Source organism: Pezoporus flaviventris, unplaced genomic scaffold (genome assembly GCF_033815535.1).
Source record: "Pezoporus flaviventris isolate CSIRO_AGI_PZ_B2104156 unplaced genomic scaffold, CSIRO_AGI_Pfla_v1 ptg000116l, whole genome shotgun sequence".
Classification (NCBI taxonomy): domain Eukaryota; kingdom Metazoa; phylum Chordata; class Aves; order Psittaciformes; family Psittacidae; genus Pezoporus; species Pezoporus flaviventris.
Window position 1 is genome coordinate 289,016 of NW_026892664.1, and position 17,090 is coordinate 306,105.

General features: G+C 46.1%; 1 protein-coding gene and 1 pseudogene across 1 annotated transcript; one reads left to right on the plus strand and one right to left on the minus strand.

Annotated features, from left to right (window-relative positions):
- Window positions 1-1,705: 1,705 nt before the first annotated feature.
- LOC133282234 (olfactory receptor 5AR1-like) lies at window positions 1,706-16,035 on the minus strand. The gene is made up of 3 exons (XM_061478286.1): window positions 15,551-16,035; window positions 12,564-12,575; window positions 1,706-2,150 (listed from the first exon to the last, which is right to left on the minus strand). The coding sequence occupies exons 1-3, from the start codon at window positions 16,033-16,035 to the stop codon at window positions 1,706-1,708; spliced, it is 942 nt and encodes a 313-aa protein (XP_061334270.1).
- Window positions 8,885-9,842, plus strand: LOC133282139 (olfactory receptor 5AP2-like; annotated as a pseudogene).
- Window positions 16,036-17,090: the final 1,055 nt, after the last annotated feature.

Sequence of the window (17,090 nt, forward strand, 5' to 3'; positions counted from 1 at the left end):
AAAAAGAAGTGGATATTCCCAGCAACGTCCAATAGATGGTGGTGTTGTATAAGAAATCCTGATCCATGATTTTCTAGCCACTTATTTCAACTCTTCTGCCTTTTGATACCTAAAGGGACTCCTGTGACCATTTTGCACCTCTTGGAGGTGACCACAGAGAGCAATGGTACCAAGAAGGAACAAAAATCACACAGGAAAAGGAGTGGATTTTGTTCAGAAGTAGATGAAATGCAGCTTTGAAGGGGAAATGGGCATCTAAAGAGCAGGCATATGTGGGTACTGTCATGTCCTGCTGGCAACAGTAAGAGTCAGCTTCAGGTTCGTAACTTTAGTAAACAGTTAGAACAAAGAATAAGAGTAAAGAATAAGAATATATAGATAATATATATATAATTATAAATTAAATATATATAACAAATACAATGTAAATTATAAAGTATAAAAAAAGAATAAAGATTTATTTCTTAGTGCTGGCCAGGGTCACATCCTTGTTTGGGTTATTTTCCCCTGGATTAAAGAGTGTTTTTCCCACTGGTGATGCCACAGCTCAAGTGACCACAGGTGGAAAATCCCCATCCAGGACTCAGCCAAGCCTTCTCCTTCCTATCAGCCCATCAGCTCCAAATCCATTCCCAGAGGAGCTTGTTAACACAGATGGATCAGGGACATCTCACACCTTGGAGTGATGAGCTGCTAAAGAAATAGGGAAGTTTTGGGTGTGTGGGGAAACCCTGTGGTGACTGTTTTCCCTGGTGGCATTGCGATTTTATAGCAACCAAGATATGGGGGAGCTGCAATTTGTGCCAGGAATGACTTCTTGCATAGGAAATAAGGACTTTTGGTTGGTTTTCTTCATTACCTTCGATTTCCCTGTTGTTTCAGGGTGTTGGTGTGTTTCCATGTTTGCTTTGGGTTACTTTAATCCCCATTGCCTCAAACCAAAGTGCAACTCTCCTGCGGCAAACTCTACTGATAACATTCTTGCCTTTGTTTTTAACAAACCACTCTGGGTATAAATTAGAAAACTCCTTAGAGCTCCTCTTAAAGGCTTTGAGAAAGGCAGAACTTGATGAGGAAAATGAAAGGGTGAAGTTCTACAGCTGCCTGAATAGAGGTGGCAAGCCCAATTTGACTGTGATTTAACTCAGCAGCGTGGTTCCAAACACAGACCTGATGAAGAATTTGCATTTCATTCACTTGGCTCATGCACAATATCCCATTGCTCCATAACTGCATTAAACCATCAGTTCATCCATTTAGATCTTGGGTTTCCATCCTTCCTGGGAAAAGCTTTGCATAGGAGCTGCCTCCTCTACCCAGCCCATAAATCACTGAGACCCCAACTAAACTGAGGCAAGGAAAACTAGTATTGTTGTGTGTTGGTGTTCACATTTAACACAAGAATATATTGAGTTATATATAAATATATAGGTTAGGATGCATTTAATATTGTGTTGTGATATATATACACACATACATAAGTGTTTATGTGTATAATTTGCCAGTCATAGGAACAGAGACCTCCTAGATGTCCTTTCTGAACAGTAACTATGTCCTGCTGGTCATTGTCACATCAGTGACTGGTCATGGTCACATCAGGTTGCTCCTGGCCTCATTCAGGCAGCTTTTGAACATGGCCATGGGTGGAGGCTCCACAGCCTCTGGAACAAAGCCTCATGTTACCCAAATCCCTGGATCAGGGTTTTCAAAGCCTCACTGTGATTCTTTCTGCTGTTCTCCTCAGAGCATCCTTCATCTCTTTGTTCCTCAAGCTGTAGATGAGGGGGTTGAGCATGGGGATCACCACCGTGTAGAAAACAGAGACCACTTTGTCAGTGTTCAGGGAGTAACTAGAGCTAGAGCGTAAATACATGAAGATGGTTGTTCCATACAACATGGTCACCACAATCAGGTGGGACATACAGGTGGAAAAGGCTTTTTGCCTGCCCTCAGCATTACGGACCCTCAGGATGGCAAAGAAGATGAAGACGTAGGAGACCAGAATGGCAGAGATGGTGCTGAGCTCAATGACACCAGCCAAGGAGAAGAGGATCATCTCATTGATGTACGTGCTGGCACAGGACAGAGCCAGGAGAGGAGGAACATCACAGAAGAAGTGGTTGATGACATTGGAGCTGCAGAAGGGCAGCCTGATGATGAGGGTCATCTGAATGATGGAGTTCAGGACACCCCCAATATAGCACCCAACCACCAGCCCCACACATAACCTCCGAGTCATGAGCTAGCTACAGTGGAATGGACTGCTCTGTGGCCATCTGCTCCAAGCTTGCCCTCTTACACAGCCCAAGGAAAGAGGAGGCCCCTTCTGAAGTGAGAGCATCCCAGCTTCCCCAAACACCTCTGAGCAGATTCATTTGTATCACTCAATCCCATTTTGGTACCTACAGTTTGATGAGACCAATGGCTACAGCAGCAGAGAGGATTCGATGTGACACAAACCAAGCCACTATTTCAGGGCCAGTGGCTAGGTTCATCTGTCCTTGTGAGGACAGGGGCCTGTAGGGACAGGCCAAGGAGAATGGCTTTAACCTGCCCGAGGGGAGACTGAGATGAGCTCTTAGGCAGAAGTTCTTCCCTGTGAGGGTGCTGAGGTGCTGGCACAGGGTGCCCAGAGAAGCTGTGGCTGCCCCATCCCTGGCAGTGTTCAAGGCCAGGTTGGACACAGGGGCTTGGAGCAAGCTGCTCTAGTGGAAGGGGTCCCTGCCCGTGTCAGGGGTTGGAGCTGGATGAGCTTTAAACTCCCTTCCAACCCAAATCAGGCTGGGATTCTATGAGTACATCCCAGCAAGAATATTTCATCTCTTTAAAACCAACACAGAGGAGCAAATCTTTACCTGGCACTATTCTGAGCAGCCTCCCCAGTTGCTGCAGTGATTTCTACCAGAGCATGGCTAACCTGGACCTTTCATGGTATGGTCTCACGTACCTGTGGAAGGGGGTCACCTCTTACAGCTGTAAATTCTCTTCCACATTAGATGACACTGGATATCTGCACAGCAAATCAAGGGGATTATCTCTTGAAGGCATCTTCCTAGATTCCAAACAAGAATGTCTCTCCTGAATCTCCAAGAGCTTCCAGCCTATTTTCATCAGATGAAGTTCTTCACTTGCACCAATGTGTTGCCTTTGTATCTCTCCCTGCAGGTCTTTAAAGGTAACAGACACAAACACTTAAGGAATAAGTGTTTGTCACAGTTTTGGCTACAGTTCAGGGCTCTAAGACACGTGAACCTTGGTTGTATATTGCTGGCCCCTGAATGAGAACCCATGAGTCACAACAGCCTAAATTACTAATAAAGGTTTAGCTTTAGATTGGATCTAAGGAGGAAATTCTTTCCTGTTAGTGTGGTAAGGCACTGGAATAGGGTGCCCAGGGAGGTTGTGATTGCTCCATCCCTGGCAGTGTTCAAGACCAGGTTGGATGAGGCCTTGGATGACATGGTTTAATGTGAGGTGTCCCTGCCCATGGCAGGCGGGTTGGAACTTGATGATCATACGGTGGTTTCCAACCCTAACTATTCTATGATTCTGTGATTCTATGCACACAGGCTGATGAAATATCTCTTCTAATTATTGTCACAAAGATGTCTAACCTGTTACAACATTCAGCATAAGAACAGTGACCTCCTAGATGTCCTTTCTGAACAATAACTATGTCCTGTGGTTTTCATGGTAACATCAGGTTGCTCCTGGCCTCATTCACCTTTGAATATCAGGGGGAATCCCATCCAAGGCTTCAGCTTCACAAGAGATTTCACTTCAAAGAAGGAAATTGTAAGCAATGGAATTCATAACTGAGAATGATGAACTGTGCTGAGACCATCCAGTGGTAAGGAGAATTTGGGCACATCAAGGGCTCATCCCATTCATATTAAGGGGTGTTGTACATTCATCTGAAGTCCTATTTACTTAAATGGTGAGGTAAATGGAAATAAGCTGGAAATGAGCAACCACATGCCATGTGCATGACCAGATCATCCTAAAGCACACCAGGGAAAACTAAATTGTCTATGTCACTGTCCTGGGTTCAGCAGTAGCAGTCATGTTTCTCCTCCTTGGTAGCTGGTGCAGTGCAGTGTTTTGACTTTCGGCTCGGGAACAGAGCTGATAGAGATGTTTTGGTTTGGCCAAGGACTCTGTGAGCCTCATGCTCTGCCAGGGAGGAGGGGAAGCTGGGAGGAAGCAGAGACAGGACACCTGACCCAAACTGACCAAAGAGCTATTCCATACCACAGCATGTCATGCCCAGGATGTAACTGGGAGTTAGCCGGAAGGGCTGGGAGACTGCAGGGTTGGAGGAGGTATCGGTCGGAGCTTGGTCGGGCTTGGGGGGCGAGTTATCGGTCAGCGGGTGGTGAGGTGTTGTATTCTGTTCCCTTGTTATTTCCTTTATCATTATTATCATTGGTGGTAGCAGTAGTGATTTGTGTTATACCTTAGTTACTAAACTGTTCTTATCTCAACCCGTGGGAGTTGCATTCTTTTGATTCTCCTCTCTGTCCCTCCGAGAGCAGGGGGAGGGCAAGAAAGGGGGGGAAGTGAGCGAACGAATTACCTGACTGGGTTTAAACCACGACAGTTCTTTTTGGCGCCCAACGTGGGGCGCGAAGGGTTGAGATAACGACAGATTTGACTGGATTAATAGTCATTCGTCACAATGCTGATTTATTGGGTATCAGAGTTGTTCTTCTTGATCTCACAGCTTCAGACCGTTGTAACTTACATAGAGCCGGTATTTGCTGTGATAGTGTTTATCAAGTGTGGGGCCTGGGCTAAGGTTCTTGTCTCACTGTGCTTTATGGCAATGGCTTGTAATACGGGTGGGCTCCAGCAGCAGGGCGGGACGGACGTGGCCGTGGACTTGTACCTGGCCGTCCGGCTGCTCTTCACCATCCTGGCCCTCGCCCTACTCTCCATCTTCGTGAGGCTGCGGGGAGCCGAGGGGGAGCGGCCCCGGGAGCCGGCGGCTGCTGAAGCGGCCCGGGAGAGCGGCCCCGGGGACCAAGCGGCGGCGGGAGCGGGGCCGGAGGCTGCCAGGGGACGGCTGCCGGTGGAGGAGGCCAGGGCGGGCGAGGAGCAGAAGGAAGCGGCTGCCGAGCAGCGGGATAAGGCGGCGGAGGAGCCGAGCCCCGCGGAAGAGCCGAGCCCCGCGGAAGAGCCGAGCCCCGCGGAGGAGCCGAGCCCCGCGGAGGAGCCCAGCCCCGCGACGGCCGAGAGCATTCCCCGGCAGCCGCCCGCCGAGCCCCAGGAGGATGCAGGAGACCACGCAGCATTTCCCAGCAAGGCAGAGGAGGAAGAGCTGGACTCAGGAAAAGAGAAGCTGGTGGTGGGAGAGCCGGCAAGCACAGCAGCCACACCAGCCCCAGTGACAAGCACAGCAGCATCGTTTGAGAGTTCTGAAGGCTCTGAATGGCCTTTGGGTATCCTTGGGACCTGCCTGCTGATTGTGATGGGGATCAGCATGTTGGCACACACACAGGCTGTGTTCTACCCACAACCATTTTGTCTGATCTCAAAAGTTAAGCAGAGTCAGGTTTGGGTCTTGTCTGGGGTTAGACAACAATATAGGGGGACCAAGAGATTTTCCCCAAGGCTGGAGAGTCATGAGTGGCAGGGTGTGTGGGACAGTATGGGCAAGTATCTAGTCCACTGGGCCCCTCCAGTGCTTTGGAAGCATCGGAGATGGAAGGCAGCTGTATGGAGTCCCCAGCAACAAGCTGCAGAAACTGCTTAAGGGGACAGTGAATTATTTTAAGTCTGGTGGGCCCATGGCACTTCAGGCCATCAGAGCAGAGATGCAACACAGAGATGGACTCATGATCGAGGGGTGGACTTAACAATGGACACTATTGCCCAGGTTATTCACGAGTGTGAACACTGCACACAGTCTCTCCTGCTCTGGGAGACTGGTACAAGAGATGGAGCCTGACATGGACCAGATGGACGCAGCAGCTTTATAGGGACTGGTCCATGCACTAAGATAAGAGTGCACCGAGATAAGAGTGATGGTATATTGAAAATGTGGGATCTGAGCATGACGTGAATGGTATGGAATAAGGGGTGGATAATGTCCTGGGTTCAGCAGTAGCAGTCATGTTTCTCCTCCTTGGTAGCTGGTGCAGTGCAGTGTTTTGACTTTCGGCTCGGGAACAGAGCTGATAGAGATGTTTTGGTTTGGCCAAGGACGCTGTGAGCCTCATGCTCTGCCAGGGAGGAGGGGAAGCTGGGAGGAAGCAGAGACAGGACACCTGACCCAAACTGACCAAAGAGCTATTCCATACCACAGCACGTCATGCCCAGGATGTTACTGGGAGTTAGCCGGAAGGGCTGGGAGACTGCAGGGTTGGAGGAGGTATCGGTCGGAGCTTGGTCGGGCTTGGGGGGCGAGTTATCAGTCAGCGGGTGGTGAGGTGTTGTATTCTGTTCCCTTGTTATTTCCTTTATCATTATTATCATTGGTGGTAGCAGTAGTGATTTGTGTTATACCTTAGTTACTAAACTGTTCTTATCTCAACCCGTGGGAGTTGCATTCTTTTGATTCTCCTCTCCGTCCCTCCGAGAGCAGGGGGAGGGCAAGAAAGGGGGGGAAGTGAGCGAACGAATTACCTGACTGGGTTTAAACCACGACAGTCACTTACAAAGTAAGCCTGTTGATGGTGACTTAGGTCGGGGGAAAAGTTTCTTCTACTTGTGGTCAACAAAGGAGCCACAATCAATGCAATTAAATGCTGAAAAGTTAGGAAGGACAGAGGCCTTTGAAATCAGATCAGAAAATAACACTTGAATGTAATGTTCGATTTCTCACTCTACTTTCCCTCACTGAATAGATTATCTCCTAAGTTGCCCATGTAGGGATAGGATCTGGGTGGAGAGGGACTGGCAGAACAGTGAGCACTGGCTGGGCTGTTGGGTGCAGAGGGTGACAGATTCTAGTCTGCAGGAGCCCAGAGACTGCCACAGGGGTTTGTCTTCTAAATCTGTCTAAACAGAACCAAAAGAGAATGCCATGGGGTGCAGGACCCATCCCACAGTATCTGAGCAAGAGCAGGAGGGCAGGAACAGAGACCTGGGACAAGCCAACACAGGTCAAATCAATCCCCCGATCACGATCAGGTTCAGCAATTGCTAGGAAGATACATGAGCAAGCTTTGGTCACCATCAAAGGATCCCATAGATGTGCACAACTCCTGCTAAAACGAAAACAAAAACTCAAAAATAGCCCAACTTCCCTGGGCTGAGCTTAAATAGAGATGAGGAGTAAATGGGTGGAGGGTAGGGATGAAGTCCCAGCTGAGGCTGCTCAGGGGAATAAAGGCCTATTAGTTCACCCTGGGACAATTCATCACTGCTTCAAATGCCCGTTTCTCATCCTTCAATACAGTGGAAGCCCTAAAGCACAAGCTCAGGTGTTGGACATCCAGGCACTATATGTGGATAATCCCACTGGGGCTCAAGTGTTCACAGAGGGATATCAGCAGCAGCTCCAGAGAAGGAGTCACTTGTGGTTCCTGTCGCATTTAGGGACCCTCTACAAGATCTGAAATGTCTCTAAACCCATCCTCATTCTTTTGGCAAAGAGAGATAGAATGCTTGGCATAATACACAAGTATGTCAGAAGCATCCCTTCATGACTCTCAGATGCCCAAGCACCACAATGCCTTTCAGAGGTGATTTCACACCCTTTGCTTTTCCTTCTCTTTGTTTTCCTCTGGGAAAGCATGAGCAGCCCTGGAGGCTTCCTCCCAGGAGAGCACATGCAACTGTATTTACAGCCCCAGCACCACAAGCTGGGCTCTTGGAGTCTGGCACGAGCTCCCTTCTCTTCACATCAGGTGCTTAACAGAGCTGATGCCGGTACGTAGATGTTCTCTGCTGCGTTGGGGATAAATCCTTGGCTCCCATCACTCGGTGGCAGAGGGAAGGCACAGGAGGTAACACCAACACAAAGCAGAGCCTCACCTGCAGTGAGGTAGTGGGTTTGCTTCTTCATGTTCTCTCGTCCTCTTTGGTAAAGCTGTGTCAGAAAACAGCCTTACCAATGTGGGTTTTCTTTATAAGAAGAGGGAGCAATGTCTGATGCAGGTTGTGTTTCTTTTACATCGGCAGCTAAAGCAAGATGAACTGATTTATTCAAAAGAATCTTATTCTGTTATAAAGAAATGCAGCATTTCAGATTGTCAACAGAATATGGTCACTAACAAATCAGCCTTTGGATTCAGCCTCTTATAACATCAACTCTTTTTTAGGTCAAGCAACATAATGCCCATAGGTGTGAAGGTGCTTCAGCATGCTGGAACTCAGAAAGGTATAAATCATGACTTTAGCAATGTGAATGTTATCCTTTTTGAATTATGTATAACACTTTGATAAATGCAATCTTAAGACTGGCATTAGAACTAAAAACCAAAGGAAAATTCTGGAGGTCATTAATGTGTAAGCTACCATTTCAATGGGAATGTGACTTTCTCTTGCTCAAGGTTTATGTGTGCTCCTATGAGGTTCCTCTAAGCTGTCTTCTGACACAAACTGCCTCCAATCTGAAAGTGAGTAAAGATCTGATTCTTCACTCAAACCTGAAAAATCAGGTGCTTGAATAAATCCATAGTTTATGTTTCTCAGCATAGAAGAACAAAAATGGCTGTTTTTGCTTCATCACACTCTCTGTTCTTTTCCAAATACCTCAAATGAAAACCAAAATCATATAATTTGGGTTTAAAAAATACAATACAAAATATTAATTCCACCAAAACATGGCAGTTAAACTGGTGATCGATTGTAGTTAAATGTGGTCCAAAAGTGAATTTCTGTTTGCAATGATTTTGATGTTTTCTCTTCCTTTTGCCTTGGTAGGTAACACCTGGTCATGAGAGGAAATCACACGCAGACTAAACTCATCCTGTTGGGAATTACAGACAGCCCATATGCACAGACCCCTCTTTTAGTCTTGTTTCTATTGATTTACATTGTCACTTTGGTGGGGAACTTTGGCATTATCATCTTGGTGCGGGTCTCCCAGCCTCCACACCCCCATGTACTTCTTCCTCACCCATTTTGCCTTCACTGACATCTGCTATTCCACAGTCTTCTGCCCCAGGATGCTGGCAGACCTGTTATCAGAGGACAAAACCATTTCTTTCACTGGCTGCATGACGCAGTTCCTCACCTTTGGTTTCTTTGCTGCTATTGAGTGTCACCTCCTGGCCATGATGGCCTATGATTGCCATGTTGCTATCTGCCAGCCCCTGCTTTATGTGACCATCATCTCCAGCCATGTCTGCTGGCAGCTGGTAGTATCATCCTACCTATTCGCCTTCCTCAGTGCCATTGTCTACACATGGTGCGTGTTTGGAGGTTCCTTCCATGGTCCCAACCGCATCGACCACTTCTTCTGTGACAAAGTTCCTGTGCTGAAGCTCCTGTGCTCCGACACCCACAGCAGCAAGATGCTCATCTTTGCCTTCGTCACCATCAACTTAGTGGGCACAAGCGTGGTCATTTTACTCTCCTACATGTCTATCATCCGCACCGTGCTGAGGATGTGCTCAGCACAGAGCAGGGCCAGAGCCTTCCACACCTGCGCCTCCCATTTGATGGCTGTTTCTATATTCTTTGGGACAGGATTCTTCATGTACCTACAACCTTCTTCTAGCCATAGGAGCCTGGATAAGGTGGCCTCCGTCTTCTACACAGTGGTCACCCCAATGCTCAACCCATTCACCTACAGCCTGAGGAACAAGGAGGTGAACGGGGCTCTGCTGAAGTGTGGGAGGAGGATGTTCAACCACTGGCAACAAGCAAGACTTGTATCATGCAGGACATGAATACTCTACATCAAGTGAGAACGCCTAAACTAATGGGATTTTCCACTAATCCTCATGACTCTGTGTAGCTCTTTCACAGTTCCTGCACAATAGTCAGAGTATTTAATGAGAACTAGAACCCCCATCGCATCTTCCTTGGAAGGAAACCAAGAGGAGCAGGAACCTCAAACTTCATTTCACTTCTCAGCCACCAGCGTGTAGGAAGAGATTACCTTGAATTATACCAGGCTTCTTTTTCCTCACAGGAAACACCCATCAGCTTTATTCAATTCTCACTTTTGTCACTGATAAATATCCACTTTTTTTTTGCAAGATTCTTGACCTTGTCCCTCAGCTCCAATATGTGTAATATGTGTTTATGTGTGTAAATATATATATGTGTGACAGAGGAATACAAATAAAACGTATAAAACTGGTATTACAAATAAAGTGACACAGATAGACTTAGAGAATCACAGAATTGTTTAGGTTGGAAAAGACCTTTAAGATCATCCAGTCCAGCCATTCCCCAGCACTGCCAAGGCCACCACTAACCCATGGTACTAAGGGCCTTGTCTACACGGTTTAGGACACTTGTAGGAATGGTGAGCCCAGCTCTGCCCCGGGCAGCCTATTCCAATGCCTGAGCACCCTTTTAGATATTTCCTAAAGAGAGCTGACTGGGAGGGTACTGTCCAAATGGATGGTGGTAGCAGTGATCCTTCAGCAAGAGGGATTTATTGGAAGCCTGCTGCAGTGTTTGGCTATGGGGTATATGCTGGCTTTTGATCAGCCTTGGGGAAAACATACCTGGCATCTACACTGGATATAACTGTATAGGAGATTTTCCCACTGATTTTCCCACTGGACTCCAGTATTTAAGCTCATTTTATAAATTCATACTGTCGTTGTTTCTATTTTTCCCCAAGAAAGTGATTTCTTACTTTCTAATCTTTTTACTACTACCTTCGGTTTCCTTTGCACAAGCATACGGGCCCTTTGGGGAGGCAGCGAGATCAAAGGAAGCTGACAGAGCCACTTGTATTTAGAATTCCCATGACATTTCCCATGACAATTCCACTTGGACTCAATGTATGGATCTGCATGACTGTACTGCACAGAATCATCTCTATCTTGAGAAAAAAATGATTTTCTCACCTCCTGGCTTGCTTTATAAATCAGAGCTTCAGAGAAGTAAATCCTCCAAGTCTCCTTTTTTTTCTCTGTTCAGTTCTATAGGGTGTTGGGTGTCAATGTTTGGCTGCATCTACCAGAGACTCCTGTCTTTACCTGTTATTACTTTCTATCTTAGATGGTTGGGATACGATGCCAGCAGCCTCACTGGGCACATCACCTTTGGCAATCTTGTTTTCTCTCCCCTTCAGCTTTAGCTGAAAAATTTCCTTAGTGATTTCGTAAGTTAAAAATCTGCAGCTGTTAATTCCTCAACCTTTGAGATGAGTTGTCTTCTGGGAGACAGAATAGAACAAGATCGGAAACTGTCCTGAAGTTACTGAGAAAGAGCATTTCTTAGAGATGGCACCTCAGCATCTTCAAAGCAAAGAAACATTGAAGCTGGAAAGATTAAAGAGTCTTTACTAAGACTTGAAACACATTTCCAAATAAAAGTGCTGCCTATCTACTAAAGACCATAATTCTAATATATTTTGAAGTGGAGGAGATACTAATGACCAGAGAATAACACTGAATGGAATGCTCAGTTGATTACTCTATTTTCCTCACTGAGAAGACTATCTCCTAATTTGCCCATGCAGGGACATGGTCTGAATGGAGAGCGTGTGCCAGAGTAGCGAGCCCTGGCTGGGCTTTTGGATGCAGCCAGAGAAAGGTTCTAATTTCATAGAATCATAGAATAGTCAGGGTTGGAAAGGACCTTAAGATCATCCAGTTCCAACCCCCTTACCATGGGGAGGGACACCTCACGCTAAACCATGCCACCCAAGGATGGTTTGCAGAAACCTGGCCAGTACCACAGGGGTTTCTCTCTTTAATCTCTTGAAACAGAGCCAAAGGGGAACACCATGGGGTGCAGGGACCACCCCACAGTACCTGAGCAAGAGAAGCAGGGCAGGAACAGAGACCTGGGCCAAGTTCAGCCAAGACTCCAAATCATCAGGCAAGTTGGTGATGACAAGATAGGTACGAGAGCAGGCCAAGTCAGATCAAATCAGGCCCTGAACCACGGTCAGGTCCAGCAATTTCTAGGGAAGTCTATGAGCAAACCTAGGTCTTCATCAAAGGATTCCACAGGTGTGCACACCTCCTGCCAAACTGGGAACTGGAACTCCTCTTATGAAGTTCAACCTCCCTGGGCTGAGATTAAATAGAGAAGGGGGACAAATGGGCAGAGGGTGGGGATGGAGCCGCAGCTGAGGCTGCTCAGGGGGATAAAGGCCTGTTACTTCACCCTGGGATAATTGATCATTGCCTCAAAATGCCCATTTCTCATCCTTGAATACAGTGGAAGCCCAGAGTCACCAGCTCAGCAGGTCTTCATCAAAGGATTACACATAAAGGATGTGCTCAGCACAGAACAGGGCCAGAGCCTTCCACACCTGCGCATCCCATTAGATGGTTGTTGACTTATTCTATGGTACAATGTTTTTCATGTACCTACAACCGCTATCTAGCCACAGGAGCCTGGATAAGGTGGCCTCCATCTTCTACACCATGATCACCCCCATGCTCAACCCATTCATCTGCAGCCTGAGGAACAAGGACGTGAAGGCGGCTCTGGTCAAGTGCACAAGGAGGTTCTTCAACCACTGGCTACACAAAAGAGCTCTGTCATCCAGGACATGAACAGTTCATCTTAACTGAGGAAGACTGCGATGCACTAAAACAATGAGATTTTCACTAATCCACATGACTTTATTTATGTTCTTCCACAGATCCTGCACAGAAGTCAATGACAGTATGTAATGAGAAAGAGACCCAGCCATCACATGCTCCTTGGAAGGATATCAAGAGGAGAAGGAACCTCAAACTTCAATTCAGTTTGTAGGCACCAGTCTGTAGGGAGAAATTACCCTCAATTATCCCAGGCTCCTTTTCCTCACAGGAAACACCAATCAGCTTTATTCATTTATAACTTTTGTCACTCGTAATTATCTATTTTTCTTACAAGATTGTTGACCTTGTTCTCTGCTCCAATAAAATTCCTCACTCTTACCTGTGAGCTCTTTATTAAAGCTGCTGGGGTGGGAGGGAAGAGCAAGTGTAGTTTTACATTTCCTTGCTGAAAAAGAGTCGGAGAAAAGGTTTCAAAAGATTCGTAGCATTTGTTTGTGCCTTTCAAAGAGAAGAAGTTGGTGGGAATCAAGCTCTCAAGTTGCACTTTTGAATATCAGGGCAAATCCCTCCCCAGGCTGCAGCTTTACAATAGATTATACATAAAGGAAAAAATTGTAGACAGTATCATTCATAACACAGGATGATGAACTGTGCTGAGACCACCCAGTGTAAAGGAAAATTTGGGCACATCAGGTCTCCTCCCATTCATTTTGAGGGGTATTTTATACTCATTTGACATGACCTTTTACCTAAATGGTGAGAGAAATGGAATTCCAGCTTGAGATCGGCACCCACATCCCATATCCATGCCCAGCTCATGCTCAAGAGCACTGGGAAGCACCAAACAGTGGATTTCACATAAGAATTAAGCCTGTGGGAAGTTTCTGTTGATGAAAGACAATCCTGAACACAGAATCAATGGTAATTGAGAGCTATCCGGGTCTCAAAGAAGCCAAAACACACTGATGGGGGAAAAGTTCTTTTGCTGATGTGAGTAGGAATTAACTTATATTTGGAAAGTATGTTTATAATGAACACACTGCTTATGTGCACTGAAAAACAACATTATTAAGAGAACACGTCTTACATGTGGGGGAACGTGTTGGCAGGACAGAGACCTTTTATATCGGACAGCTTTCTTCAAAACCTTCAACACACCTTGTTTTCTTCCATTTTGTTGGATATTTTGGCTTAGACTATACATATAGAATCATAGAGCCACAGAAAGCCCAGGCTGGACCTCAAAATATTATCTGATCTGAGCTTTTGTGGAAACAGGAATCTAGATGAGCAGTGTCATGTGGAGGGCTCATCCCTGTCTGATGAATTACCCCACTCTGGTGTCCTTATTTCCTCTTGGGTTTAAGAAAGTTTCCAAAGCAGAGACAACTGGAATGGTCAAAGGTTTACCCACACTTGGTGCTACCTTTCCAAGGGAAGTCTTGAATGCCATAGTCCTGTGTGTGGTGGATCCGACTCAGTGAACTGGCAATAGGAACCTCAGTCTAACGTGCAGGGGAGGCACAATTGTGAATTCCAGCAATATAAGAAACAGGCTTGAGGGTCTGGAAATACATTTTATACTGAGAGCTTCATTGCATGATTCTGCTTCAATCTTTGCAGAGAAGGGATCTACAAAAAGCAGAAAGCCCTGGCTGTAGACACAAACTTCTCACATCAAACACATGACAGAGGTCCTCTCATTAAGTACTTCTGATACCTCAAAAAGAAATCACCTTTTGGCAGGAAGAGCTGGACATGGGCCTCTTTACCCTGTTCTGCAGGTGCTGTTAGACCAGCCTGAATATTTTGGAGGAGAATATTGGATTCTCTGGAGATGATTCAAAACCTGGACTACATTGAAATGAGCATAAAAGACGATATTATTCAACAGCCTTATCTACCTAACAATTAGTTAACAAATCTCATCTTTAGATACCATATCTAGCTTTATCCATAGATAATAGAGAAGATAGAGATCTCAGAGCAGTGCCTAATTAGGTGAGGTTAATGCCAGTTTTTCTCTTAAAATAAATGTACTTCATTCATTATTTTGAGTTCATTTCCTGCACTTGTACAGAAAAAAATTCGTTGCCCTTTAATGATAGGGGAGAAAGACCCTGAAAATGAGAAGAGGTTGTAAGGCAGGTTTTAAGCCATCAACTGGGAGATGCTGATGGCCATGGAAGAGCATTTTCACAGGGCTATCAAGGAGCCCAGAACTAATGTTCAGTGCCCATCTGATAAGACAAAAAAAGAGAGGGGGGAAATAAAGGCAATAAAATAGAGCAGATAAATTAGATTGTGGTGTTGTGCACAAGCCAGTCATAGGAAGAAAGACAGACTTGGAAATGGTTCCAAACCAGATCTTTAAGGTGAAGGAATAGGGTGGCGAAACAAAAGTCCTTGGTGTCAACTGAAGCTCTGGAGACCTTTGTCACAAAACCAGCAGCTAAACATCGTGCCAAAGCTACTTCCACCTGACAAAGTCCCTCAGGGCATTCTTCACTTCCCTGTTCCTGAGGCTGTAGATCAGGGGGTTCAGCATGGGCACCACCAGCGAGTAGAACACAGCAAAGACCTTATCCGTGCTCAGGCTGCTGCCAGACCCTGGTCGGAAGTTCAGGGCGAGGATGGACCCGTGGAAGATGGTGACTCCAGCCAGGTGAGAGGTGCACGTGGAGAAGGCTTTGTACCGGCCCCGAGCAGAGCTGATCCTTGAGACAGCAGCGAGGATGAAGGCATAGGAGACCAGGATGGCCAAGATGGTCACCATCTCCACCAGCCCACCAAGGACAAATATCAGACACCTATTGACACGTGTGTCGGAGCAGGAGAGAGCTAGAACAGGCATGAGGTCACAGTAGAAGTGTTTGACCTTGGCTGGCTGGCATAAAGGCAGGCTGAAGGCGAACTCTGTGTGCACCCAGGAATGCAGCAGGCCAAGCACATAGGAACTGGCCACCAGCAGCATGCAGAGCTGGTGGGACATGATGGACAAGTACAGCAAGGGCTTGCAGATGGCCATGTAGCGGTCGTACGCCATCGCAGCCAGGAGGAAGCACTCGGTGATGCCAAAGGCTATGAAGAAGTAAAGCTGGGTTGCGCAGCCGATGACAGAGATTGTTTGCTTCTCCATCAGAAAGTTCATTAACGTCCTCAGTGCCACCACTGATGAGTAGCAAGCATCGAGGAGAGATAAGTTGCTAAGGAAAAAGTACATGGGGGACTGCAGCTGAGCGCTGCTCCTGATGAGCACAACCATGCCCAGGTTCCCCACCAGCGTGATGAAGTAAATGAGGAGGAAGAGGATGAACAAAGGTGCTTGTAGTTGGGGGTTGTCCGTCAGTCCCACAAGAGTCAGCTCCGTCACTTGCTTGCTTTGATTTTTCTCAGCCATCTTCTCCTAAAGCACTGCAAGATGTATTCACAGTGCCATAATAAACAGTTAATGAAGACACTCAGCACCTAAAAAGCCCATCGATCCCCAAGGTCTGGATGGCAAACCCTCTCCTTATCAGAGATCTGCTTCATTTGCATCAACATCCATCAAAAAACAGTTAGCAAAGCAATGAATGTTTTATTCTGGTAGCAGTCACTCTACCAAGTGTTCCCTATTCCATTCATTCTAATATACATCTCCCTGATGTATACTCATGGTAAATATCACATTCCAGGGTAACCCTCCCAAGTTCTGACAAAGAAAGTGTAAAAGAAGGGGTTCAGTGCTTCCTGTAATGAATTAGTGACATCAATAATGAAAATTTCACACTAGACCATGTCTTTTTAGAGGTGACACGGTCTAGTGTGAGATGTCCCTGCCCAAGCCTGAGAGGTTGGAACTAGCTGAACTTCAGGTGCTTTCCAACCCAAACCAGTCTGTGATTCTGTAATTCTAGGACTTAGAATCATAGAATCAACTGGGTTGGAAAAGACCTTTCAGATCATCAAATCCAACCTTTGAAGTAGAATAGAACATTTGGCATCTTAGGGAGCCTTCCCCGTAGAGGTTTTCCTTAAAGGTGATTTTGCTTGCACACTGCAGAGATAAAACAGGAAAACCCCATTTATTCTTCAGTAACTTTTCATCTGTTTTGCTATTTCAGGGTTATTCTTCTATTGGGTATATAGAAATGGTGAAGTGCCATCATGAGGGAGAAAACCATTAAAACCAAAAAATGGCACAACAAATCTTTTCCTTTTTATCAACTTTTCCTACACCTCCTCTTTCTAAAATCCATATTTAAGAGTTCTATGAAAATACACCATGGCATCCTGCCTTTTAATCACAGCATCAGGGAGGGATATGGAGCAGCCTCCACAGGGGTCCACAAGGAACCACTGTAACATAAACACTTGGAAGAGACCAAGAAAAGAGAGAGGAAAACTGCTGGGAATAGCAGATCAATATTAGCCTAAGATCATGGAAAGCACTGTGCTGCTCATGGGGTGTGC